This window comes from Melanotaenia boesemani, chromosome 22, assembly GCF_017639745.1.
Source record: "Melanotaenia boesemani isolate fMelBoe1 chromosome 22, fMelBoe1.pri, whole genome shotgun sequence".
Taxonomy (NCBI): Eukaryota; Metazoa; Chordata; class Actinopteri; order Atheriniformes; family Melanotaeniidae; genus Melanotaenia; species Melanotaenia boesemani.
In genome coordinates, this window is record NC_055703.1 from 7,655,559 (window position 1) to 7,683,213 (window position 27,655).

General features: G+C 41.8%; 1 protein-coding gene across 1 annotated transcript; it reads right to left on the reverse strand.

Annotated features, from left to right (window-relative positions):
* Positions 1–16,647: 16,647 nt before the first annotated feature.
* Positions 16,648–27,308, reverse strand: calm1b (calmodulin 1b). Its single transcript, XM_041975705.1, has 6 exons — positions 27,164–27,308; positions 23,075–23,105; positions 22,215–22,358; positions 18,750–18,856; positions 18,536–18,671; positions 16,648–17,867 (listed from the first exon to the last, which is right to left on the reverse strand). The coding sequence occupies exons 1-6, from the start codon at positions 27,164–27,166 to the stop codon at positions 17,839–17,841; spliced, it is 450 nt and encodes a 149-aa protein (XP_041831639.1). The 5' UTR covers positions 27,167–27,308; the 3' UTR covers positions 16,648–17,838.
* Positions 27,309–27,655: the final 347 nt, after the last annotated feature.

The window sequence follows — 27,655 nt, forward strand, 5'->3', positions numbered from 1 at the left end:
CAGTAAGATGATATAAGTGATATTTGGCAATCAGCTACTTTATATAATGGTGCTAAATAGGTTGTGTCATTCCAGCAACATCTATTAAATCAGTTCTATGGCACTAACATTAATTTTAACTGCCAACGTAATTATGTACCTGAACTGTAGCTACATAAGAATTGAGACCTGAGCATTGTTCAGATGGAATTGTTTTGTGTGTAGGTTTCCAAGAGATAAATGGAGGACGCAGACATTTTCAGCAGCACTCAGGAGGAAAGACTTTGTGCCAAAGGCCTGTTCAGTTGTCTGCAGCCTTCATTTTAAACCATAAGACTTTGACAGGACTGGACAGTCAACTTGTTTAAAGGAAGGAGGGATACAATCCATTTTTAATTTTCCTGGCCAGCTTTGCAAAGTTAGTGTCATGACAATTTCTCATATAATCATAATATTACACTAACTAACACAACGGAGTCCCCACTAAATGATAATAAAATACACTATTAGAAATAGTTCCTTTTTTGTATGAGTGTGTGTGTTTTTCTGTTTTTTTTTTGTTTGTTTGTTTTTCATTTTAACTAATTTCTTTATTTTTTATTTATTTATATTTTATATTATCTATCTATTACACATGCTAATAGCTAACTGTTCCACATGCTATTAAGCTCTATTAGCATGTGGATTGGCTTTCTGTTTAAAATGCTATCAGTTAATTACTCCACATGCTGTTAAGCTTTAGCACGAGCAGTAGCTAGCTATTCCACATTTTTATTATGTGGATTGTCTCTATTCCACATGTTAACAGCTAATCATTCCATTAAGCTTCATTAGCATGAGGAGCTATTTTACATTCTGTTAGACATCCATTCCTTATGCTAATATAGAGCTATCTATGACTTTGCTAGTTAAGGGAAGCCACATTTGAGGCTAGCTGGAAACACAGAACAGCCCAATCTCACCGTAAACTGTATAGACTAATTTTGTACACGTGCCCAGAATTCACCTGTGTCACAAACCATGTTTGTAAGATGGCACGTATTCCTAGCCTACAGTTTTCTGTTAGGTAGCATTCAGATGCATGACTAGCATGATAAATGAAAACTCCAGTGTAAACACCATAGTGTTTAAATTTATCAAACAAAATACATAAACTCTAGCCATGCAGATTTCTTAAATTATACCAATGTATCTTTCAAAATCTACACCAATCATTGTACCTGCCAGTAATTCTAACCTTAACCATGTACTTTTAATCATGTAGGGGAGACCAAGGACAGTTGTAACAATTTTGACATTTCTGTCTCTAACTTTGAGCTCAGTGTGTTCAACAGCTATGCAAACTAGCTTCAAGTTTCTGCTAATTAATGGCATCGAAACTGCTTGTGCAGCACAAACAGAAAATGCATGGCTTGATCTCAAACACAAGGAGTGAGTCAGAGTTAGTTGTAACATGCCTTGGGGTTAAATGTAACATAATTATAAAAGGATAATAACCAAACTTAAGATAGTGAAAGCTTTTTATTCAAAACGTTTAAACAAAAATGCTGTGGTCCCACATAATTAAAGATGCACTACATAAATTTCCAACCAATTTCTGTAGCCGTCATTGCCCAGCAGTGTTCCAAGGCTGAGAAATCACACTATAAAACTAGCAAATGGATATAAACACATCAGCTGTCTTAGAACGTGCACCATGGCTGATTCAGCAAAGAAATGCCTGAAGACATTATTGAATGATGAGAGAAAAAAGAGAGAAAGGGACAGAACAAAAGACAAGATAAGACTGTCTTTTGCTGGCTGGAGAGATCTCACAGCACAGATAAGATGTAAGATAGATGCTGGATTAGCCATTGATTTGGGGGGTCTCTAGGAAAATTGCAAAAGTTCTGTAGTGCATCTTTAAACTACACTAACATCTTAACGTGACATGGTCTAATTGGCTTGGTCCTCTTGAGTAAAATGCAGTGTGAAAGCAAACCAAACCGAAGCTGTGAAGACTTTCTGATTTCCCCATCCAATCAAACCAAGTCCCCCTGACTAACCTGATGCAAATGTGCCCTAAAACAGATTTTTGTCATTCAAATCATATTTTCTAAACTGTCTCCAGGGCCGGCCCGGGACAAAAAGTCAGGCTGGGAGTCAGACACTCACGCAGGCTGCCCTAATTTATATACGGCACACATATGCTCACATGCATGCACACACACACACACAGGCTAAGTAATCACCAAAGCTTAATATTGTAAATAGACCGACATTCACACACAACTATAAGCCACCACTCCAGAGCTTTTGTCTCTCCTACTCTCATCAAGAGGCAACAGTCACAAGAGGATATTATGTTCATTTGAAACATGATTGTATCATTTTGTCAGCAAATAATGTAGATACCAGTTTACTATAAATTTAATATATTAACATCAATATATCATTCAGTTAAAAACAAGAACTGGCCAACAGAAACTTCACCTGTTGTGATTCAACTAACGTTAGAAAATGGAAAAGTCAACTTAACTTAGACAGAAAAGAGACTGTCCAACCTTAAGAAGGGTTGTCAAACTTTATCATGCAGCGGCTCACCTGTGGAGGTATGTTAGGTGCAGAAGGACCCACCAAATATTTAATCAAGCCAACAAGCATAAAAAGCTTAAATCACATCATTTAAAACCAGATAAACACAACGACACACTGGTGAAGTCAAAAAGTTTCCTCATCAGCCTTTAACCTGGATTAATAAAATTTTCCTCACTGGCCCAGTTTACAGCTGTTTCTGAGTTGGACAAGGACAGATGTGGACAGTAGCCTTTGTGTACAGATTAGTTTAGTTGAGCAGCCTTAGATTTGCTATATCCACCTGTCACTTTAACACAGTACACTAATATTTTATCTATGATGCTAGGAAATCCCATATAGGATCTCCTGTATGTCCAAGGTTGGAACATCCAGTAGTTTTTATGCTTGGGATGATAACAGTACAGCAACAAAATACAGCAACATTAACAATAGAGTAAAGTTTTGACAACAAGTAGTACCAAGTTCATTATTACAGTAGTTTAAAGGTTTAAATCTCCTGCGGTCAAGCTTGGTCTCTTTCCCTCACACCCAGACACTCTAAAAACGTCAATTCTTGGATATGTTTTCCTCTCTCTTGAGTTGTGAATGAGCTGTCTGTCAAACAGCCAATAGAATACGAGATAAATGCTGACTGAGCAAATTGTCATGCAAATCGAACAACTATGCTCTTGATTAAAGATGGGGAAATACCCCCATAGTACCAGCATCATTTTACAGCTACACAAAAAGGGCCATGGAGAATCTCAGCTAGTGCTCATCTTATTGTTTAGATAAAAGTTTGCAGCTTGTAACACACCAGTCGTCTCTCCTCTATGACTCATTTATTAAAGAGTGAACTAATGTGATGTCACTGCTGCTGATTTGACACTTATCCACCTCCTCTTCAACTGTCTTCTCCCTTTCATCTTTTTATTTCGAGTCCATTTCGCCACCACGTTTCTCTGCATCTCAGCTGTTCCTCTTCCTTCTGCATTGCTCGTCATTTTGACCAATCATCATTATTAGTGACAACTGACAAGCACAGATGATTTTATCTGTGGACAGGGTCATTACCAGGCTCACCAATCGGCCACACTGATGTAAAGCACCATGATTATTTATTTATGTATTTATTTATTTTGACAAGCAGGCCAGTAAGGCCACTTTTGGGTCCAGTGGACCAGGATTTGTCCAACTTCTCCCATGAGCCAGTCTGGCCCTGACTTGCCATGGCTTGCCATACAGCTAACAACTAAAATCTTACCACAAATAATCTGCTTGAAAGAGCTAAATAGATACATAAACAATATGATATGAGTTGAGCCTGACAGGAGCAATTGCAAGTGTTACAGCTGTTCCCAGTCTTCCCTACTTTGCGTAAGAGTGCAAGAGAAAAGAGTCAATAATGGGAGTAGAAGTAGGAGAGTTTATGTAGTATAACCATTTTTGAGCCTCATTTCATAAATTGTGATCACAAAATGCTGATTTCAGCAGCTTTAAATTAATTTTTAACCACTTTACATCTTGTGTGATCAGATATTTCTCAAAACTGTTCAGATTGACTTCTATTTCCACTTTTATTTTTTCTATCAATTCTTTATCCTTGTCAAAATATTACTACTGTGCCTCATTTGGAAAAGGAAAAAGAATCAGTTGTTTACAGTCTTTTACACATAATAAGAGAAGTTTTTTATTCTGTATACATTATATTAAAAGTTTGTTTTATGTGTTTTGTCCACCCATATTTGCGTATATAATGGAAAAACACCTTTTCTTCAAATTTTCTTCATCAGGTCAGTATCCTGTGTCCGTATGTCACAAGATTTGTCACATATCAACTACTCAGGACGTGCATCAGCAATGTCCAGATTGTTCTAAGTCTTAGAGAAATACACCCTACAGATATTTCAGAATTCTAGTCCTTTTCAGTATATTGACCTCAGATATTTCCAGACATGACCTCAGATCATATTTAGAGCTCGTGACAAAAATAAGATGCATCTGGTATCTGGACATGCAGGATCTTCTGTCCATACTGCAACAAAAAAGGTCTGAAATCTTCAGATATTTAGGGGAGGATCACCTTTAGATATCTGTAGATTCTGGCCCTTTTCATGCAGTGTAAATATAGCATGATTTGCATTTTGCTTTACACAAATATGGGTGATAACCAAATATTTTTCTAGGGCTTTGCATGTGTCATCCATACTCAAATGCAGTGTTTGGCCACAGAAACAAAACGTTTTTAGGGAAATACCTCCCAGCCTAAAGACTTTTACTGACTGTAACACTTATGGACAGGAAAACCAAGATTTTTAGCTAATAATGTCAGACTGTGTAGAGCTACTTCTTCCTTTATTTTACTTTTTTTTAGGTTTAATGTAATAAATATCTTGCCATTGTTTACATAATAATGAAATATATAATTAAGACAGCGGTTGCTCTAACCTCGCTAACAGGAATTTTTGTATTTCTGCACATAAATATACTGATGGATAGAAGTGTTGGTATATTTTATGGAATACACTGCTATACCAAGAACAGGATACCTTGTTTTTAGTGCCAACTCACAAATGCTCATGTGCAAAGTTGAGCAGTAACGATGCCGGAGGGCAAGCTTGTGCCCATAATGTCACAAGCTCATGTCGTTAACAACATGCAGCTCTGTGCTGTACTTTTAACTTTTTCTCTTGTTACAATCTATTGTATCTTTCTGATAGCACCTACTTGCAACATAAACTGTAAAAAAAGAAAAAAAAACAATCTACCATTAATGCATGATCCTAATATGCTAATCATCACCTCTTAATTATGTAGTTCTGCTTTAAGCCTGCAAGGAGATGCCACTGAACAGAGAAGCATTTGTGTTTTGTGGAGAACTAAGGTCTTTTATTTATTTATTTATTTTTATTACTTGCTGACAGTTGACTCTCTGTCAATCAGCTCAGCTTTGGATTAGCCTGCACTGACGGTTGGCTGACCGACCTATCTTGGAAACGAATGCTCTGCCCTTCCCTTACAGTCGCCTGTCAGCATCTTTCACATAAAATACTATCCAAATGCATAGCCTCTCCATTCCCATCACATTTCTCCATGTTGTCTCTTCCAGCTACCCCCTTGACAGCATTTTTTTTTTTTTTTTACCCCCACAGCACAAAATGTTGCCCGCGGCTCGTCACAGTAGGACAAAAAAAAAAAGTCTGAGTCGGCTAGTTGCATCAGCTTCCTTGGCACACAAATATCCTGTCAATGCAGAAAGGAGCGACAGAAGGAGAGAGAGGTGGTTGGGGCTGAAAGGTTATTAAAAACAGGACAAACAAATACAGGATATAAGCATAAACCAGGCTGTCACAACACATTGTCTAACTAATTGAATTGTTCCTGGCAATGCTGAGAGCACAGGCCATTTTAAGTTTAGCTTTATTGAATTATTAAATCAGATGATAACATTTAAGGAAACATCCAACAGACTTGTTCACTGAGTGAGCAGGGGAATGGCATTGTGATTTTCTGACTGTATGTAGACTAAAAGGACTACTTGCTAAAGTTGTATTACTTTGTACTGCGTCAGCGTAGATTGCCATGTCTGCATTACTTAAGCCCCAGCCGAGTTGTGTAATGGCTTCTTTTGTTTAAGGTACATTTGAGCCGTTTGTGTTTTGTTCAGATGGTGTATGTATTGCTATTGAATAATTGAAAAGCTGGGCATGTGTGTGCAGATTTTATGACAGTGTATGCAAGAGTTTGTGAATGTTTATGTGTGTGCTCAGAGAAGGCGGAGCTAGTGGTTGGCTTTGATGTCATGTCAAACCAATCTTTCATCTGTAACTGAAGGGGATACGCTCCGACCATTCTCACTTTCATTTGCAGCCGCTGCCACATTTCCATTGCGTGCTAATACGTAATTCATAATATACTGCACATCTCTCAAGGTCAAGGGTGCGTTACAAGTATCATTCCTCATGCCCATGGGGCCTTTGGTGGCTGCCGTCTCTTGGACGTCCTTGCCCTGTCTCATCTGCAGTGCCTCCCCCAGCACCTCTGCATTATGTTGCATTTGCATCGTATTGCCTCTGCACTGCCTCTGCAAGACTGGCCCCCTTTCCACTCCCCCCATCTTCTCTTGCCCTTTTATATCTCCTTCTCTCTCCCCCTCATCATTTCTCTTCTCCAGTGTCAGGTTGGTGCCCATCTGCAGAGGCTTGGCTGAGTTGCTGTGCATACGGGACAGGACATGGCTCAGTTGGTCTGGAGAAGGTGGTCTGCAGTGCTTGAGCAAGGAATATGCAATGAGCCAGGAAAGATTACGTTGCGGTAAAAAAAAAAGAAAAAAAAAGGGGGATTTATTGGGTGGTAGATGGGTGGTGAGGGGGGTGTATATCAGAGTGAGGAAATCCCTAGCAGGAGGATCCCAGCTCAGCGCTTTCTCTCTGACACACTCCACCTCCTTCTTCCCTTCTTCTGCCTCAGTCCCCCCCCCCCCAAGCGCCTCTATGCATCTTTTTACTGTGTGTTTGAATTGCTGTTTCTGCATTGATTTAGGCATTTGGAATGTTATCCTCGCTGGATGAGCTGCTGATGCAGTGCACCTCTACTAAGCCCCCCCCTCCACCACCACCACCACCATGTCCCATTTTAACTGCGTATTTGAGTGGTGTGTAAGCTTATAGAGTAAGTGCATGGTGATACTTTTTTTTATTATTTGTATAAATTTGTTTTGCATATAAATTGTGTGGTCAGGAATGAAGAAGATCACTGGCTTCGGGATAAAGGAGGATCAGACTGATGGAGGTCTGGACAGAGCGAATGAACTGAACATGTTCTTCAATAGGTTTAGCTCACCTCCTGCTTCAACCCCAACTAGCCACACACCCTCCATGAGCCCACAGCTTTCCTGTCACACCTCCACTCTGTCACCCTGCAGCTCAGTCAAGGACCTGGACACAACCTCATCTCCCTCCACATCAGGACTTCCTGAAACCCCCTCTGCCTCCACCTCTACTCTGTCTGTCTCCTGTAACCAAATCATGCAACAACTGGTGAAACTGAACCAGAACAAGGCTGCAGGTCCAGATGGTGTCAGTCCCAGAGTTCTCAAGACCTGCTCAAAACAGCTATGTCCGATTCTCCAGCACCTGTTCAACACCAGCCTGAGCCAGAGAAGAATCCCGGTGCTGTGGAAAACATCCTGCCTTGTTCCAGTGCCTAAAAAACCACAACCAGCTGAACCAAAAGACTACAGACCAGTCGCCCTGACATCTCACGTCATGAAAGTCCTGGAGAGACTCTTACTGGCTCACCTCAGCAAGCAGGTGAACACCTTTCAGGACCCATTACAGTTTGCATACCGTAATGGGCTTGGGGTTGAAGATGCCATCATATACCTGCTTCAGAGAGCCCACTCTCATCTGGACCAGTCAGGCAGCACTTTGAGGGTCATGTTCTTTGATTTCTCAAGTGCTTTTAATACGATTCAGCCTGCTCTGCTGTGTGAGAAGCTGCAGAAATTCCAGGTGGATCCCTCCACAACCACCTGGATTTACGACTACCTCACAAACAGACCACAGTTTGTGAGACTGAAAGGTTGTGTGTCTGAGATGGTGGTCAGCAGCACTGGAACACCACAAGGGACTGTACTTTCACCATTTCTATTCACGCTGTACACCTCAGACTTCCAGTACAACTCTGAGTTCTGTCATCTGCAGAAATACTCTGATGACTCAGCAGTTGTTGGGTGTATCAGTGATGGACAAGAAGCAGAGTACAGAGAACTGGTCGGTCAGTTTGTGAAATGGTGCGGTGACAATCATCTCATCTTGAATACCAAGAAAACAAAGGAGATGATTGTTGACTTCAGGAGGAACAAGAACACACATAGAAGTGTTTCCATCATGGGAGAGGAGGTGGAGGTGGTGGAGGAATACAAGTACCTTGGAGTTCAGCTGGACAACAGACTTGAGTGGAAAAGCAACACTGAGTACATTTACAAGAAAGGTCAGAGCAGACTCTACTTCTTAAGGAAGCTGAGATCTTTTAACGTCTGCACCAAAATGTTGCAAATGTTCTACAGGTCTGTTGTTGAAAGTGCAATCAGCTTTGCAGCAATCTGCTGGGGCAGCGGCATCAGAACCAGAGACTTGAAAAGAATTAACAAACTGATCAAGAAAGCTGGTTCTGTGCTTGGAGTAACTCTGGAGCCGCTGGAGTTGATCATCAAAAAAAGAATTCTGTACAAGCTGACGAAGATAATGGAAGATCCTTCACACCCTCTACACAACGCCGTGACGAAACAACAGAGTGTGTTCAGTGGGAGGCTTGTTCAAGTCCGATGCAAGACAGAGAGATACAGAAGATCCTTCCTTCCAGCAGCTATCAGGCTGAAGAACAAAGCCCTTAATTAATTAATGTCATTGTTTTACTAAAAATTTACTACTACTACAATATTGAATTTCCCTTTGGGATTAATAAAGTATTTTTCATTTCATTCATTTCATTCATTTCATTTCATTTCATTTCAAATTGTGTTATGTATCATTAGGACAAGGAAAAATCCAGTTCACACAGAGGAACTGATCAAGGTATCATAGTGCTGATGATACTTCTCATCTATAAATACATTTTAAAGTAGTGCATCTTCACTGGTCTCATGATTCAATTTGATTACGATTATCTTGGCAACGATTTGATGTGATTCACCGATGCATCACTATGTGTTGCATCCTCAGTTTTCGTTATCACTGCACATTGCTACTTTCTTCATCAATGAATACAAGCAGTCAGATAATTATGAGCTCTGGTTATTTATAATCATTTCAGAAATCAATCTGAAAGCCCTGGTATTGAAAAATGTCATAAACATGTAACAATTATGCTCTTTTCAATTTCAATTTTAAACTTTATTTTTCCATTGTGGGAAAATCAAGAAACATTACTATCATGTGACATTGTTATCAAAATTTCTTGCAGTAAAGCAATGTGTTTTGTCCCTTCAGTCTTTCTGTAGTCAGTTTAGATAGAAAATATAAGTTAAGATGTTTTTCATGTCCTTCTTTCTGGCTGGAAAACAATTGCCTGCAAGTATTCTAGTCAGCTTGCAACTGAACACAGGGAACATTGTTGAGGTAAACATTTGTTGATGGACAAAGTTGTTTAACTCCCTTTAGTTGGTTTGTGCATGCTAACTGCTAGCTTGTATTTTCTATAGATGTTAGCCTTAAGCTAACGTATAGATTTTTATTCATTTTCATGTGTAATCTTAGTGATTTCCATGAGACAATGAATGTATTTCCACACTGTTGTCTACATCAGTCATTTACATACACTGCATATGACTTGGTTGCCATAAAAGTCCAAAAATATGTGGACTACACGAGTCCTTTACCTGGACTTTAAACTGCAGGCATAGCCGTGTGTAAAGTGAAGTTTGTGATGAAATCTTTAACTTCTTTTCACACCTAACATTTTTGTAGACTTGGTACAATTGGTGGTTTGCAACATTCAACTGGTCAGAGTTTGCTTTCCCACTGCACTTAGTCAAACTAACTGGACCTTTTGAATAACGTATTCCTCCTCTCCTGAGGTGGTGCTGCATCAGGAATTACACATCACAACATTGCTTCTTTATTGGTTAATGCAAGGCAACTTCCATTACCACCACATTAGCTGTAGTTTGGAACAGTTCTTCTTTCAATATGATATGATTTGTTTATAGATTTTTTTTTTTATCAATACCAATACTTTCTGCCCCTTAAAGGAAAACTGCACCATTGTACAATGTGTATTAGTATCTTTATTGCAAGGGCAATATGAAATATGAGCAAAACTTATTAAAACACATTATTAACATCATAATAATGTGACTCAGAAGACACGAAGGAGTACACCAGGGCCGGTTTTCACACAAACTTTTATTGAAAGTGAAAACAAATTCCATGTTAGCTATTAGCACAGTGGTATTGCATACTTATAAAATCTGTTATTTTGAATGCCAGATATCAAAGTATCGAGGGAATTGATACACCCATCCATAGTTCTAGTCTGTTTCCTGCATTTGGTTCACTTGAAGCTAACCAAAACCTACATTTATCAGCAAACCAGAATTTGATTCTTTTATACGGTTCGATTGCGCGTTCACACCTCCCCAAATGAATCAGACTTTCTGAGCAAACTAAACGCTCAGCTGAGAAGAGCTGCTGTAAATGCACCCTACAACTGAATAAGTTCGTAGAACCTCAGATACGAAAATTGCCTCAGATTTGTAGATTCTCTTCCTATTTCTTGGCTGAGTAGTTGTGTTGGCTGTGTTTCTTCAGGTTACAGATATTCAGCAGTTCATAGTTGCATTGCAGTAGATCTCAGAACTAAGACATCTCCCCACCTTTACTGTTAAATAAAGTTGCAACTCTGGAATTACAGATTTCACAAAAAACACTCAGGTGTGGTCTGTTTTTCTCTTTTACTAACTGATGCACTTTTCCTGTCTCCACTGAGCACACTGAGTGATCATTGACTTTGTAAGTTTAGAAAAAAAAGTAAGTGAACAGTTATTTGATAACTTCAGATTCCTGTTGATGAGATTTGCTCAGCGAAGACGAGGAATTTTGGACCAGTCCACCCCACAAAACTCAATTATCTACTTTTTTGGCACGTCCTGATAGAACAATTGTTTTCAGGTCATGCCTCAGCTTCTTAAATTACAGGAATAATTTGTGATTAAAAAAATAAATAAATAAAAACACAAAATGTTGCTCTAAAACTGAAAATTAAACTTAGATATTTGAGCTCATAAGTCTCTATATCTTTGCTAAAAAAATAGACCTATATGGACTCAGACCATATCCCTCGCTTTATGTTGTGAAATTTAAGTAAAGAAAGTGAGATTTTTATTTTATAAAACTAATGAGCAGGAAATAAAAGGCACCTGAGGGGGAAAGGCTGTGCACTCTGGTAAAAACAGCAATTTATTGCCACATTTTATCACAAGATTGAGGAGTTTGCTGATGTAATAAGATTTTAAGGATCATATTTTATTACTTTTAAGATCAGTACTGATTTTTGGTCATTTTGAGTCATTCTTTGGGCTATTTATTTGTGGGATCTGTCTTTGTGTTACTCCATCACCAATCCTTTTCTAAGTGTCAGATCATGACCCAGATAGCAGACACATTTGCGCCTAATTTGGGCTACTTTTGGCACTTATGGCTCAGTTATTACACATGCAAGTGTTATGTGGGCCAGACGTTCTCCCGATGTCAGTTGCTGACTGGACGTGGCTTATGAAAAGGGTCTTTTGGACCACAAGCGAGGAGCCGGCCTGCACATGAATTATGGGAATATCTTGTGGGCCACATGTAGTGGTCATGTGGCTTAGTTTTGGCAGCCACACGCGCATGGTGTCTGTGGCATAAGTCAAGGCCAAATATGGGCCAAACAAAACTGCAGATGGGGGCCATATTTGGGCCAAACATGTTTTACTATCTGGGTGGAGCCTGACACCCATCTCAATGATAGCAACTCCAAACCACAGTGCTTACTCTACCATGCTTCACAATAACAATTAAGTTTTTTATGTTCTTTATTTTCCTCCTAAAAAGTGTTGTGTCCATGAATTTTACAGATACAGATTTACAGATTGTTATTTTTTTCTTGTTTGTAGATTGGAAGGAGCTCTGAAGTGCAGTTTTCATGCTCACCTCTAAATTATCTCATACAACCTCTATCTTTAAGGCCTGTTAAACTCTTTAGTGAAATAAATAATAAATTAATTAATATTTTCTGTCAAAGGAACTTTCCAGTTTTGTGCATCCATACAATGACTGTAGTCAAGGGTCATTTGTTGTGATCAAGATTGATGCATAGTTTTCATTGACCAGTCTTTCCTGAGAGTTGATCCATTCTAATTTCAGCTCTCTAACTGGAACAGCTAACTCCAAGTAGCTGTTGGAGAAGTCATTAGAGGTTCACCCCCTTTTCCATCCCTGAAAGTGAAGGTTTGCTTCGTAAAGACTCAAAAATTACAAACGTGCATTATTAGTCAGATTGTGTTTGTCTATCAGTGTGACATACGGTACGGAGCAACAGTATGGATACACACACCCATGCAAAATAAACCCCATGTAAGTCGGCCTTACAGATCAAACAGGTCTTACAAGCCCTGCTGCTTTCTCACCAGGGGCCCATCATTGATATACAAGGACTTTCCGACTACAAGCAGTTAACTGCGCTCCTGAGATCAACAGGGAGCAGGCTGTTCTGCCAGGCCATTATTAAAGGGCTGTTTGTATTGCCTGCTGTTTTTTTCATTAGCAGGAATCTTATATCATCGCCTCTGAATATTGCATGAGGTTCAGGGAGGCTTGGTTGTCGTGACACTGCTGTAATATTTCACAACAATCAAAGATGGATGAGCCTATTCTTCTAGGTAAATAGAGGGACGGCCTGGCACCAATGAGGAAGAGCCCAAAGACGGTGACGGTGACACTGACGTGCCATAAAGGGGGCTGGAGAAAGAAGAGGGGAAAGGGGAGGAAAAAAAGAAGAGTGATTGGAGTCCATAAAAATAAAAATGCACTGTAAGACGAATGGAGCAGGCGGAGATGAGGGAGCAAGGTAAAAGAGGGAAGAAGAGGGAGGGAAAGGACAAGAGAGCGAGACCGAGCAAGAAATCAAGACGAACAGAATGACAGGGTTAGGAGGGAAATAAGAAAAACAAGAGATGGAGCTATTAGAGGTTGAAAGAAAGAGTTAGGGAGAGACACACGCTGCTCCCAGTAATTGAAAAGACACCAGGACTGATTTAAAGGGAGAGCTTAGCTGGGCTTGTTGTGATCGTGGTGGGTGGGTGAGTGGTTGAGTTTGTTGGTGGGGGGGACGCTGCATTGCAGAGTACGAGGAGCTAGAACTGCCAAACCCCCTGCGGTTTTTCTCTACGCCACCTCTATCGTTGTCATTAGCCCAACATGGTGAAAACGACCCTGCAAGGCCCATAATAAGCAGCGAGGCTGCAAAAGCATCATGACTTCATCCATACAAGATAATTACTGTAGATCTCTCCACTTTTTGTTTGTTTGTTTGTTTTTGACATAAATAATGCAGTGAAATAAAAAATAAAAGAGGATTAATTAAAAGGTGGAAGATTAAATACAGTAATGAAGTTCTTGTGTTGCCGCAGATGAGTTTTGTTGATGCAGGAAAGTTTCAAGTAATGTAGTGAAGTGTGTGTGTATTATAGGGGTTGCTCATCACAGAGTACTTAAAATGTTGCCACCTAAAAGTGAAATATGCTTGTTTAACTTAAACACACCCAAAACATGTTAAGCTAGTGCTAATGAATTCCTGTGACAGTGTGTGTGTGGTAGAAAGTGCCAGAAGCTTCCCATATCAGTGTTGTGCCTTGCTCAGCTTAGCTCACCTCATCCGCTTCCTTAACTTGCTCATACAGCTGGATGATACACCAACAAACAGGGCTCCATGTCACTACACACGTCCTGTCTACACCCTCCACTCACACACAAACACACTCTATATACAGGATACACACCCTGCCATACACAGACATACACACTCCTGCTGTATGTCATGGGCCGGTCTCATAGACGTGCCTGTTCTTTCCAGAGGCGCTGATACGTGATATCTGTGCCCGGTCAATCCTCCTCGCATTACTCCCTCCAGTGTGCTGCTTCATTTACACATGAAATATTGATGTGCCTAATTTAACCCCCAGGGTGCTCAGGTATCCCTTCCTCTCCAGAGGGGTAGGGAGGCCTTTTCCAGGGAACCTGCAGCACACTGAAACCACTCCCTTTCTGTTCTGATTGGTCGACAGGATGTGTTAAGTTTTTGCCCGCCTGTTGGTTCAAGTAAAGACCTGCAGCACAAAACCACCTCTGGGGTTTTGTGGTCCACAACTGTGCTGGTGTTAAGAAAGGGAGAAATGTACCAGTGTACTGCTGCAGTCCTGTCTTGTGTGAGCATTAAAGGACAAATGCCTGCTATGGGTCAAAAACTGGCACCTGGTATGGGTCCAACCTGGGGTTCCTGACCCTCAAAGGGAATCCCCACAGATTACAGGGTGTCTGCAAGGTTTTGACCGTACAGAGCCTGTGTGATTGTCCACAAAGAGACGGGTGGAGGTATATCCGCTTGTGTTTTTCATCATTTGGACATTTTATTCACATGAATTGAGGGTTTTAGGGGCCTGAAAACACTTTTTTTTTAACCAGGTCCCAACATATATAAATCGGAGCTGGTAAAAATCTATCTACAACATATATCCTTAATAAAAAAAGGCTATATAGTAGGCCCCATCTTGTGGTCCAATCAATTTTCATTTATGTACTGTGTGGCTTAGTAAGGTCAGTGACATAGAGGAGCTATGGAGTAGTTCATGTTTATCCTGGTAGCCTGATTTTTGCCTACAAATTTCCATTAATGAATCATGTCTTAGAATTGTGATTCATTTGATGAATCAGATGGTACGTTAGCATTAACTAGCATAACATACGTTACCTGTTGTCATGTTTAGCTGGACGGCAACATGGATACGTAGAAATTAGTGCCAGATTGATGACTGTTCACCTAGATTTACAGAGTATTCTTCTTGGGAATAAAATCCTCATGACTCAATAATCTACATGAACAGCAACAACAAGTTCACTTCAGAAAACAGAATTCTGAGGACAACTGGAACACACCATTTTCATATAAGTTAAGTAAATGTAACTTTAACTCAGCTAGCTAACTAGCTAGGTTAGCATTTGAGCATGGGCTGTTATTTACAGATACAAACTGGGTCACTTGAGTTCATTTACTGTGTTTGTACCAATGTTTTTTTCCTCAAACTCTTCCTCAATCTTTTGGGAGACCAGCAGCAGGTCCTGAGTCTGTCAACTCCAACATGAGAAGTAAATGTGGACTTAATTCTGACTGATTCACTCTCCTCTGAAGAAAACATGGGATATTTTTTTACACATTGCACTCATCTGCTCTAAGATTTGGTCTATAAACCAATACTTTTCATACAAACACACAGGTATACAATTTATCTTTTCCTTTCTGTGACCTAGTGAAAAATTCACGTGAGATATTGCATGACGATACATAATTTAACCTATATTGAAACATAACTCTCAAACAAGTAAATATGACTTAATTGTTTTATGTTAGAAGTTAACAAATTGAAAGGCCTTTTCTAGTTTATTCATCTGCAGCTGCACATTTCCAATCCCTGCTGTCAGTCAGAAGTATGCCATTACCTATTGGCTCATCTGGTGCTGCAGGGAGGAGTCAAGAAGGAAAGCTTGGAGTGTTTGCCTTGTGTTCTTCAAAATCAGACACCATGGCTGTAATTAGCAGATGACAGGGCAGGGTTTTCATCCTGTTGCCCGTTGCCCACTCTTTCCTTCACTCAACCTGTTTATCTAGGTAATTTTACACAAAGCTCTGCTCACAGATTATAACCCCCTATTTTGAAGCAGATCTACATAATAATGGTGGTTTCAAGAATGCAGAAAACATTCATTGAAAGCAGAGCGTGTGTGGTTTCTTTTTTCTTTTGAAGGGATATGAGTTTGTGTAAGGTAAGCAGTTCATGCTGCATTGGTGGGTGGAGAGCTGTCTCCGCTGGTCTTTTCGGCTCTCCCTACTTTCTCAAATTACAGTCCTAATACAGTAAAATGATGCAACTCTTGCTGTTCTTTTTTAGGCATTTAGGTGCTAGCTTTGAGGGAGACATTGATGTCTACCCATGCCCTGTCTATGTGTGAATGTGTGTGCAAATAAGTCCACAACAGTGGTGTTGTGGCCTTGTTTGCCTTATTAGGACAAGCTAACATGGAGTCATCAGCACAAGCAGGAGGGTTTATTCAAACTCCCACTTGCTTTTTCAAAAACCCCCAACATCCCAGTTACAGCATGCTTCTGTTTCCTAGCAACCAGCTGGGTCGTCTTGAGAGGGAAGAGAGGCATCATAGATGTGTATGTATATCCATAGCTGATCGCAAGAGCAAACACACCCGGCTGCTTCTCCCTCCCCTGTGAGCAGCTTACTCTCTCCACAAAAAGCTGGCTTTGCCTCACAGTGGTGCTCAACATCACCCAGACACAGCACATGAAGATGATTATAATCATTTATTGTTGACACATTTGTCTAGTCGGTAAACAACATACAGACTTGTTATGCTGTCTTTATAGACCATTTTCACAATCAAGCATAAGAAAAATGACATAAGACATGATAAAGTTCATGGTCTTTTATTTGAAAAAAAAAAAAAATAGACTAGCATGTACAACTTGGAATGAATGTAAACTGAACTCAGATGAACAGCAGTGAAGACTTGTGCGCTGATACTCCAAACAGCCTGCGCTGCGAACACAGTACACCCCTCACTATGCTCTCGTCTGAGTCGAAAAACAGAAGAGAGAAAAAAAAAGTGAAGGCCAGTGAATCTCTCTTGCAAGAAAAGAGGACAGACACTCCATTTCAGCAAAAATATTAAAGAAAAAAAAAAAAAAAAAAGCTCACCATAAGACTCTTTTAAGTCCCCCCCTCCTTTAAGAAAGGGAAGGACAAACAACTACTAAGATGGCCATCCAAATAACAAAAACAAAATAACATGCCAAACGTTTGAAAATGTATTTTTTTTTGTACATTGTTTTTTTTTTTTTTCCTCTTATCTAGCATACAATTAAGTCCCATTCCACTTTAACGCTTGAGTTAGAACCTGTTATATTCTCTCATCTTAACAGTACAGGGTTCCTCTCTAAATACAAAAAAACTGTACCAAACCAACAAGAGGACAGCTTATAGTGGAATCAGCACGCTCTGGTAGCCCGGAGGAGTAATGGGGAGGCGAGGAGAACGGGTAGGGGTTAGTGCTCCGGTCTCAAGCTGCATGCATGAAGAACAGAAAACAGAAAGAAGAGATGGCCAGCCCAGACATTTACCACTAGCATATGGAACCGGAAGGAGTTCACCAAATGCTTTTGCTTTAGTCTGAAGGTAGTAGGTACAGGGTTCGTTATTATTTTTACTTGTCAAGTACTGATGCTAAACTGATCTTTTTTTTTGGGGGGGGGGGGGGGGGGGAGGGGACAGGATCACTAACCATAATTTTCATGCAGACATTTTTTGTATATTTTTCCTGTGTGGACAGAAGGATATTTTATTTCAACATTCAATTATTTTCTATACAGAAACAGTATGAATAAATGAACATTTTTTTCCAAGAGGTAAGTAAAACATTTGATTTTTTTTTTCTTTTTTTTCTTTTCTTCTAAGAGGGGACAGGACGGGGCGGGCAGGCTTCACTTTGCAGTCATCATCTGTACAAACTCTGTAGAGAAAAGAGAGAAAGGGAAGAGGACAATGAGGTCGTCAGGTTTACAGCTTTGGCACAGCCTGTTGCCAGTAAGAGCAGTCACCTGCTAAATTGTTAAATGCTTTATTAATTTTTTAATCAACTTGAGCAGGTTCAGAACACACATCCTAATTACTGTCCCCTTTCCAAACAGCTTCCATGTTCATCTCATTAAACCCGTTTGATTAAAAACCTCACGCTTTATGCTTGCAGCAGCACGACAATATGCACGCACAAACTAAAAAAAATTAAATAAAAAAAGAGGCTTTTATCATCTGTGGAATACATCTGTCTGTGATATAGTGAAAATGCAGAAGTAGGGCACTTTTTAACCAATACATCAACAACCTTCGAGAAAATTAGTCTCTTGTGTAATGTGCCAAAGGACTGGCAGTAGGGGGGAAGGGAGGAAAGAAGAAAGAGTAAAAAGGCTCATAGCTCACTGATGATAATTCAGAAGATGCCTTTCTCCAGCCTCCATTTCTAAATAACGAATAGAGTGTGGCTAACTCGTCTCGGAGTCACCCTCAGAGAAATGTACAGCTCTGGAAATGAGGCGCTATGGTCTCCCAGTTTAATAACAGCTTACACTCTGGCCTAGAAACCCAAGCTATTTGAGCTCTGCTTTACAGCCGTCGTATTACCTTCGTAGTTGACCTGTCCGTCTCCATCGATATCTGCTTCTCTGATCATCTCGTCCACCTCTTCGTCCGTTAGCTTCTCACCCAAGTTCGTCATGACGTGACGGAGCTCTGCGGCGCTGATATAGCCATTACCATCCTGGAATCACACAAGTGAAACTCCTAAGTTCTCGAAGAATGACAGTGCTGGGGTGTTATTTATTTAAACCTTATTTACCTTATCAAATACCCGGAAAGCCTCACGGATCTCCTCCTCACTGTCTGTGTCCTTCATTTTTCTGGCCATCATGGTCAGGAACTCTGGAAAGTCGATGGTTCCATTACCTGGAATGGGTGATCAATGGGGCACATTTAATCAATCAAAATTGCAATCACTTAAAAGCTAACTCTGATAAGTAGAGAAAATATAACCAGCATTTAGCTGATGAAAAGCATCCAACTGAAAATATTCATTTAGTGCTTGAGCTCGCTGTTCATTTTCACCATGTACGGCAATAGCATTTTCATGCATGTAGATGGTAGGAGGACATTTCACTAAAGGGGCAGCCAAGCTGCGGTGCAATTGATTTCTCCTGATCAATGTGGTCCCATAACTTTGTCTCTCTGGATACACTCCTGACAGAGACCAACTTCAGACTGACTAATCGCTGGGAGGGGAGGAGACCTTAAACCATTTTAGCATCCACCTTCCTTCCTGAGATAAACAAGGCGGCTGCAGGCTGGGAGGAGGAGGGGTGTGCGTGTTTGTGTGTGTTTCCCTTTCTTCCTCAGGGAAGCCCTGTGAAAATGTTGCATGTTAGATGCAGCACAGCAGGACTGCATGGAGGGAAACCCATGGCCAATCATCCATAATGCAGACATTCAGTATAGGGTCCAGCCTGGCCTTTAGGGGGTCTGGATGAATCACAGGCTCATCTCCTCTGGTGGCCCAGTAAAAAACTGAAGCTAAAATGAAAGGAAAGAGGACAAGGAAGGGAGGGGAGGAACTCTGAGTTCTTTTTGTCCTTATTTCCTGCTTGGATTTCATCCAGAGGCAAAAAATAATCCGAAGACAGTCACCACTAACAGCAGTGTCACATGTATGCGGTTGAATCAATATCCAAGTAGCTGTTGTCACAACAGGATTAATAGGGGATCAGACCCTCTTGACAGTGAAAGGATCTATGAGGAGCTCAGTGGCTCATCAGCTACACTACAGGAGGGATGATGGGACAAAATCTAACAGGAAGCTTCTCTTTATGTCGTTGTGGTGCTGCTGTAAAAAATGCAGGAAAGTCTATTTCCAATAACAACATAGAAGAAATACATAGAAATATGTGAGGGGACTGAAGTGAAGGTCAGGGACACCAAGGGTAAAGGACCCACGAGGATTAACCCTAGGGTGGGATTGTAGGGAGATTAACCAATGAGCGAGCATGTCTCACAGAGACAGATAAAGAGGAGAGTGGATGTGTGCGTGGAACAAAAAGGGATGCGGTAATGTGATGGGGCAGATGGCGATCTCATGGCCTAGGGTAATGTTCTAAAGGCCTGTTATCTAACAAACAGAGACATCCAGCAGCATCCAGGGAACACATGCTGCCACTGGGAGGAGGAGGGGGGGTCCCAAACTTACAACTGGAAGACCACCGTTTTTAAGGGGAGGAGGTAGTGGCTGGAGGAGCAAAGTAGCCCCAGAGTGACATCTGCTCAGCTGCTCTTCAGGCCAGCTGAGACGGCAGAGGAGGGGGAATGGAAGCAAGGAGGGCCAAAGATAGGGAAGGAAAAGAGAAAATGGTGGGAGGGAAAAAAAAAGAAAAAAAAGAGGGAGGAAGGAAGTGAGTGGGCGGTAGAGAGGGAGATGTGAAGAGGAGAGAATATAAAGAGTGAACCGAGTGGGAGATGGTGCGATTACACATAAGAGGTGCTGACGCAAACTATAGCGAGATGAGGGATCTCAGCACACTTGTATGTGCGTTCATAGTTTTTTTCCCACATCATAAAGCCAACTTCCATTCCTGAACTAAGGAAGAAGGGTAGCATTGTGTAATGATGAGTGATAGTCTGGGGCTATATGTAGTATATCTGACGTGCAAACAGTTTCATCTCATACGTGATGTCATCTCCTGAGATGAGATGTCAGGGATACGAAAGCCTTTGCATCATTTCTGAGCAGGTGCGCTTTGCTTTCGTCCAGATCCGTAAAATATTCTGACACTAATCCACATCCTTCATGAACTGCAGCTTCAATCAAAGAGTGAAGAAAGGATTTTTTTCAGCAGCTCTGTCAAGCTAAACCCGTCCATCCTCTTTGCATTCATTGTAATTCTTTGCCACGACCTCCTTGTTTGGTAAATAAAGCTGATTTTCAATGGACCAGCTGACATCCCATTGCTGCTGATGCGGGTACTGGATGTGCAGAGCGCAGAGAGGCCTTATGTAACCACTTTTATTTTCCATTACTAGCTTCATTGCTGTCTGGCCTAGATTGCATCAGCCAAGGGAGGCAGAGGCAGAACAAGGGGATGTTAGCGATGGTGTGTGTGTATGTGTGTGTATGCTTGCTCTTGGGTGCAGCTCAGGGGTGGGGTAAGGGGGGTGGGGGTGCATGTAGATGTTAGGAGGACATTTCACTAAAGGGGCAGCCAAGCTGCGGTGCAATTGATTTCTCCTGATCAATGTGGTCCCATTACAAAATCCTATAAGCTGACAGAGCAGCGCTGTGGTAAAGGCCCCACTGACAGATAACATCCTTTGCCGCCCAAGGACGGTCAGCTTCTGAGCAAAAAGCCAACTTCTTAAATTCCTCTCAACCATTTTTCTATCTCTCTGTGTTTCAGTGACCATCCTTTAGCCTCCAGAAGGGGGTGAACGGGCGCCCGCCAGGAGCTGCAAGACTTGAATGTTCTAAAAACTACATCTGCTCGTCCATATCTCCTGACATTGTCAACCATGATGGAGATGAACACATTGTGACTAAACTGCTGACACAGAAGGATGTGTCATCTCACAAAAAGCTGGCCAGACAGTTGGCTTAGACAGTTGGTGGACAGTTGGCAGAAATGAGGGAGATGGGCAACAACACCACTGATGTGCTTTGAGATGGGGTAGTAATGGATGCTATATCTAATCCTCTGTCCATTTGTAACAGGGGCTTTAACACCAGAGTCATTCACTGACATCAAATTGTGGTCCTATTCCTTCACAGCAACTGAAATTAATTCTGAAATCTCCAAATGTTTTGTCCTAAATCGTCAATAACCAGTTATAATAAAAATACAGAAAAAACTTAAATAACAATATGCAGAGTTATAACCGTGTAGTTTTAAAGTCCTACAAATGGGAGCAACAGTGCTTGTCATTTTGCTGATTAAAAACGAGCATGTCACAGAAGAGGATCACATTAACCTAAATATCAAAACTCCCTCCCCCTCACTTGAACAGACTTTGCTAAATTTGAGTAAATTTAATAATTTGCCACCATATCATCCAGAGGTAAATGCTCATTGTGTTTCTAGTGACACATTTTGGTCAGTTGAACATATAATAGATCCAAATCCCCACAAGACATCCTCTGATGATCTAGTCCACTGACTGACTGAAGCAATGTTTAGTAGAACAAGGCTAAGCCTCTTTAAACTTTGTCCAATTCTGGGAAAACATTACTGTACTTCATCATCATCATCAAGCATGACATACTGACCGTCAGCATCCACCTCATTGATCATGTCCTGCAGTTCAGCCTCTGTGGGGTTCTGGCCCAGCGACCTCATGACGGTGCCAAGCTCTTTGGTGGTGATGGTGCCATCGCCATCCTTGTCAAATAAGGAGAAAGCCTCCTTGAACTCTGTAAAGGACGAAGAAGAGAGTTAGATCAATGCTGCTGTTTGGTCACAGAGACAGGGTTATATCAGGGCGCTGCAGTCCAAAGGGCTAATCGATTCCTGTTAGTGATGTGATCACAGTGGCTCTGGTTCATCTGGAAAAAAGTGACTGAGCTGTGACACCTCGCAGGAATTTGACTAATGCAGAAGACTGTTCTCGAAGCGAGCACCCATCCAGAAACTAGCTTGGGCACTAGCCTTGGGGTCTAAGCACAAGCTAAGCACAGAGATGGTTGGACTGAGAAACTGCAGCTTCCAATTTTCCCAACAAAGCTGACATCATATATTTATGAAGAATATTAAGGTGCTCTATCTTGTACGTTTGGCTGGAAAACTGTCTATTCACTGTGGCTTTATTGGTTTCAGCCCTGACTCATGATTGCTGTGCATACATCTCCCCTTCACCCCCCCAATCCCCCCATTCCCACTATGTCCTGCTCTTTTTGAAAAGCTAATGATCTGCCAAGGGAGGGCAGCTGCCAAATCCTTCAATGTTCTGTTTCACTTCATGTGACGTGGAAGCAGCCAGAACAGCTAATGAGAGACATTACCTTACACGACTGTGGAGCTTTATTGAATAATGCAGGGTGGAACTAATTCACTGGTAGCCAGTAAACAAGCTTACAAAAAAAGCAAAGTTTAGGAGGGAAAGGGAAGAGTGAGTAAGGAGGATTCTTACCTGCAATTTGCTCCTCTGTTAGCTGGTCAGCCTGGAGTTGTGGGGGGGAAAGGGAAGTGGTTACACAAAAGCAAGTTACTCAACAAGGATAACGTTCCAAAGATCAAACTGTTTCATCATCACATTCCTCATCCTCCCCGCCCAGCAACTGGCACCCAGCTTCAACACAAACCACACTGTTCAGGGTCAAAGCTAGAGTCACTGCAAGAGGCCCTGACAGGGTCAGCGTCAAAACCTACCCCAGACAACACAACTTGAACAGAATTACACTGCGCTCTTTTGAGTTTGTACATGTGACAGTTTAAACGGCAGTCTCGTCTCCAGTCTCTTGCTGCCATAAAATAATAAATGATGCTGAAAATCTGCTATCAGACTCGGCTGACCACGATAGCAGAGGCGTATTGAAGCAGTTTTAAAAAAAGCTTGCATTTGTTTGACAGGCTGCATGGAAGATAACGAGCTCCATGAAGACGGTGCATGAACTTTGCCTCCCAGCTGCAAGGGCCTGACCCACACTGTAGAGGAAAAGCAGGTTACGCCATACAAAGTGCTGAAATATAAATAAAATGGATGGGATGCAGTCTACACACCAGGACTGAACATTTGAGGGATATGGTGTTGGTTCTCCACACTAACTTTAAGGGCTGATAGTGACTCATGAATTGCTTTAAATGTCTTGAAAGTGAGTATCTAGTGGAGGGCCTTTTAAAAAACATGGATCAAACTTGTTTGTAAGGGGAAAAAAAGCATCTGATTTCACACTTTTAGCAGTAAAGTGTAAACTGGTGCAAATAACTCCCACTGACACCCTCCTACCCCTACCTTATAAAAAATGATGGTATTTTTATTATCATTCTTAACAGACCACTCTGACATCACTGTACTTGGCAGCTAAGAGAGAACACACACAGGCAAACATGAACAGTCACATATGCTTAAACACACACACAAACCCAGTCAAACTTAATAGCTTTCTTCCTCTACACCAATATTTTCCATCCCCATGTTTCCTGTGAATTAGCCAGAGTAGCCATTTGTGCCTCAGAGCGAGTTCCTCCATCCGATCATCATGTTTATGGGTTTGTACGAGTAATATCGCTCTGGATACAGCCGGGAACGTGTGCAATAACAAAGTCATCTCTGAATCCTGTGACTGCGGAGACCTGAGCCTCATTACGGGTCCATGTTTGAAGGTGAGGCTATTTCATTTTGCAAATCAAGCTGACAAATTGAATTTGTTGCATAAGGACTAGATTAGTTTAGACTGAATAAGATTTAGCAGATCCCCACATGACAACGCTGTGAGCTGACCTTTAACTCTTTTCTAACAGAGAGGTCTCTCCTCGTGGTTTAGGTGGCTGTGCAGGCCTCAAAAGAGCCACCCTGATGGCAAAATGCCACCTAGCTTAGCAGCTATTGTTCTCTTCCTTTTAGGTTTTGCCACCACTCTTATTTGCCTTTCAATCTTCCCTCAGTCACAGTCTTTGTCATGCTGTGTGGCTCCCGTTGCATCTTTGCCACCCCTCCTTGCATCTCTAAGTGGACAGGGTGTGGAGCTTGGTGACTCAGTGCTATGGATCCTCCCCTGGCCTAGATCCAAGCTGCTGAGGCCTTCTAGTGCCACCACCAATCACTTTTTCCTCACCCCTGCACCTCAGCCAATACCAACTCTTCCTCCAGACCTTTCAACTCCCCCCTCTACCCCCCATGTGTCTCTTTTTTTCTCTCTCAATATGCAAGAGGAAACTCTCTGTGATTCACCATCCCCAGTGTTTTATGGACATAGGCTGTTCACTGCCAGACTGAGTCTAAATAACAGCTTGTGGAAGGATGGGAGTCTGTGTTGGGGATGGTGGGGTGCTCTGCTGGCACGAGTGGGTCAACCACTCCCACTGTTGCCCAGGCAGCAGGGCCCAGCACTCCAAACAGGACAGTGGGAAGCAGGAGGGAGTTTGCTGAGCCAGTGAGTAATATCTCTTGCTCTGACTCAATGCCATCTCACTTATACAAACAAGCCCTTCCCTTTTTGCAATATGTATAATTTGATAGCGGATGCAAGATAAAAGCAAAGGCCAACACAGATGTCTTCTTCTAACAATGCTTTAACAATGCTTAATGTACTTTTGTGTTGCTGTGAATTGCCCAGAGTCATCGTGTTAAAAAGGTGTAGAACCAGCTGTAACTCTGACAGATGGGTGTGACAAACACACACTCGTGTACAAACTTCCATCCAGTCAATGTGAGACACACACCCTCCCTTTAAGGCCGGACAAAAGACAGCCAGGCCTCTGGGCCAAGCTGCGTCTGCAGGAGGGGTAGGAGGAACGTGTAAACAACACCACGCTTGTAACAAGTTGGCGATGAGACCAGCTGACCATATGGCTGGTGGTGGCAGGTGACTGCCCCACGCCACAGATGGGGGCTTTTCACTAAGAGACACTGGGAACACGGGGCATGGCTAGGTGTTGCCGCCAAAGCACATAAATTATTGACCACAGCGGATTAGATGTGCGGCAAGTTACTAAACATGCATCAGCAAACAAGAGTGTAATGGGAACAGGATAGGGGCCTCGGCGTGGTCCCGATACTTATTCGATACTTCCACTTCAATAGGGGAGCCTGTTTCCACCTCAGTGGGCCTATTGCAGCAGACAAGAGGCCCGTGCCGGTGGATTAAACATTTCAGACATGCACAACAATTCCACTTAACACTCCAATTACTGCACTGCATTGCAACGTGAAACTGATTCGTAGTTTGATACCATATGTGGGATATTTGATCGCAGAAGAGAAGGGGGTGGGGTGGAGGTCTAGAGCTTCTAGGCTCCCTCAGGCTAAAAGGCCTCTGTTCCACATCCAGATCATTTCCACTTTGCAACTTCTAATGTGGCGTTGCTGGTGGAAAGACTCAGTTTCATTAGCTGGCTGCAGACGTCAGTGTGAGACAGTGTGGCTCCAACATCTGAAACTGGTTAGTATTCAGAGCTTAACTGCACAAAAACATTATTTATTCGACTAAAATTAAGTAATGAAAAGTTAACCGAAGTTGTTTACGTCCTTTTCTGCTGTGACTAATGTCAAAACGAGCTCATTGGACAGCTGACAGTGGTGTCACATTTGCATTACATCGAAAATTTGCAAGGAGGCAACCAAATCAGCCGACATAACACAAATAGATAACCCAGCCTCCGATAAAAAAAAAAAAAAAAAAAAACTCCGAGGGCTACAGAGGAGGCGGAACTGTCGCGTCCCATATCGCTTCTCGCGAGCTCCCACAGCCACAGCACAAACAGTACATAATACATATACAAATAAAAATATGTAAAAGCGAGAATATGGTCAGTTTCCGTTGCGGAACAATGACGAGATACAACAGTGCCGTTCCCCCTATCGCGGGACGGCACGGCACGGCTCAAGCGGTTAAGATGGTGCAAGGAAAAAAGAAAAGGGGGAAACCAAATTAAGCCAGCCATACTTAATCATAACGAGAGGCGCCATACGCAGGTTCACTGTTGAGTGAAAGCAGGGAATAAAATGCATGTAGAAACGTGTTTCCCTCCTTAAAGAGGAGGAGAAGAAGAAGAAGAATACCCGCGCGTGCTTCCCAGCACGCTTGCGCTCATAAGGCGGATTGTTAAAATGTTCCCTACAATTATGGATGCAGAATTATGCTGTAATAACCCAGAATAGCTTGCTAGTTATTTTGCTACCACGCTGGCTAGTCCAAGTTTTAATTCGAGCTGCAGCTACTTGATACGGTGTACCCCAACAGCCAGTAATGCTCTAATTGCGCAGTTATGGAGCATTCAGCTCTAATATGAAGACCCACACGACTTCATCCATAAAGCCGCTAGGAAGAACATATGGAGTTTACAATGTGGCTTCAAGTTATCCTCTAAAATGCGCCTCGTGGGCGTTTTCCGTCTCCTCTGCATATGAATGGCTCAAAAGAGGAATCAATGAGTGAAAAGCAAATACAGAAATGGCAAATATAGAAAACCCCAGCGGGTCTGCGCTTGAAACAAACAGGCGTTACAAAGATTAAAAAACGCTATTTCTCCGATACAACGAATGAATGATTATACATACCATGTCGGATAGGTTGTGTGCTTGTTGGTCTGTGGAAGCAGACTAGGAGTGTGCTCGTTCCTTAGATGGAGTTCCACTGGCGGGTTTGGAGTGTGTATATTGGCCGTGGCCAGAATGGGGATTGTCTGTGTATCCCTCCGCCGCACTAGCACTTATCACTCACTTCCTTATTTCAATTCAGAGCTGTTGCAGCAGCGCAGGCCTCCAACAGTCGACACGCCAATCACCGAAGCTGAAACGTCTGCAGTGCATGGAGAGCATCCTCGTGCTCGTTTTAACTGCATGACTCGGGATGTGGCTGACAGGCAATTCATTATTAATAATATTGTCTTGTTAGGATGGTGTTTTCATGATTCACATTGACATTGTTGGGTGCATACTGTTTCTTTGGAATAAAATTGTAAATTAGTACTTAGTTGTCTAGTTGCTTACTGAGTTACTGGTCAACTTAATGTTGAGCTAAGCCAACTGGTATATGTCCTCTATGAAGGC

Coding starts and splice junctions, on each gene's coding strand:
- calm1b (XM_041975705.1), bottom strand. Junction 18,857..22,214: donor CAATGAGGTGGATGCTGACG/GTCAGTATGTCA, acceptor CACCCATTCCAG/GTAATGGAACCATCGACTTT. Junction 17,868..18,535: donor CGGACAGGTCAACTACGAAG/GTAATACGACGG, acceptor TTTTCTCTACAG/AGTTTGTACAGATGATGACT.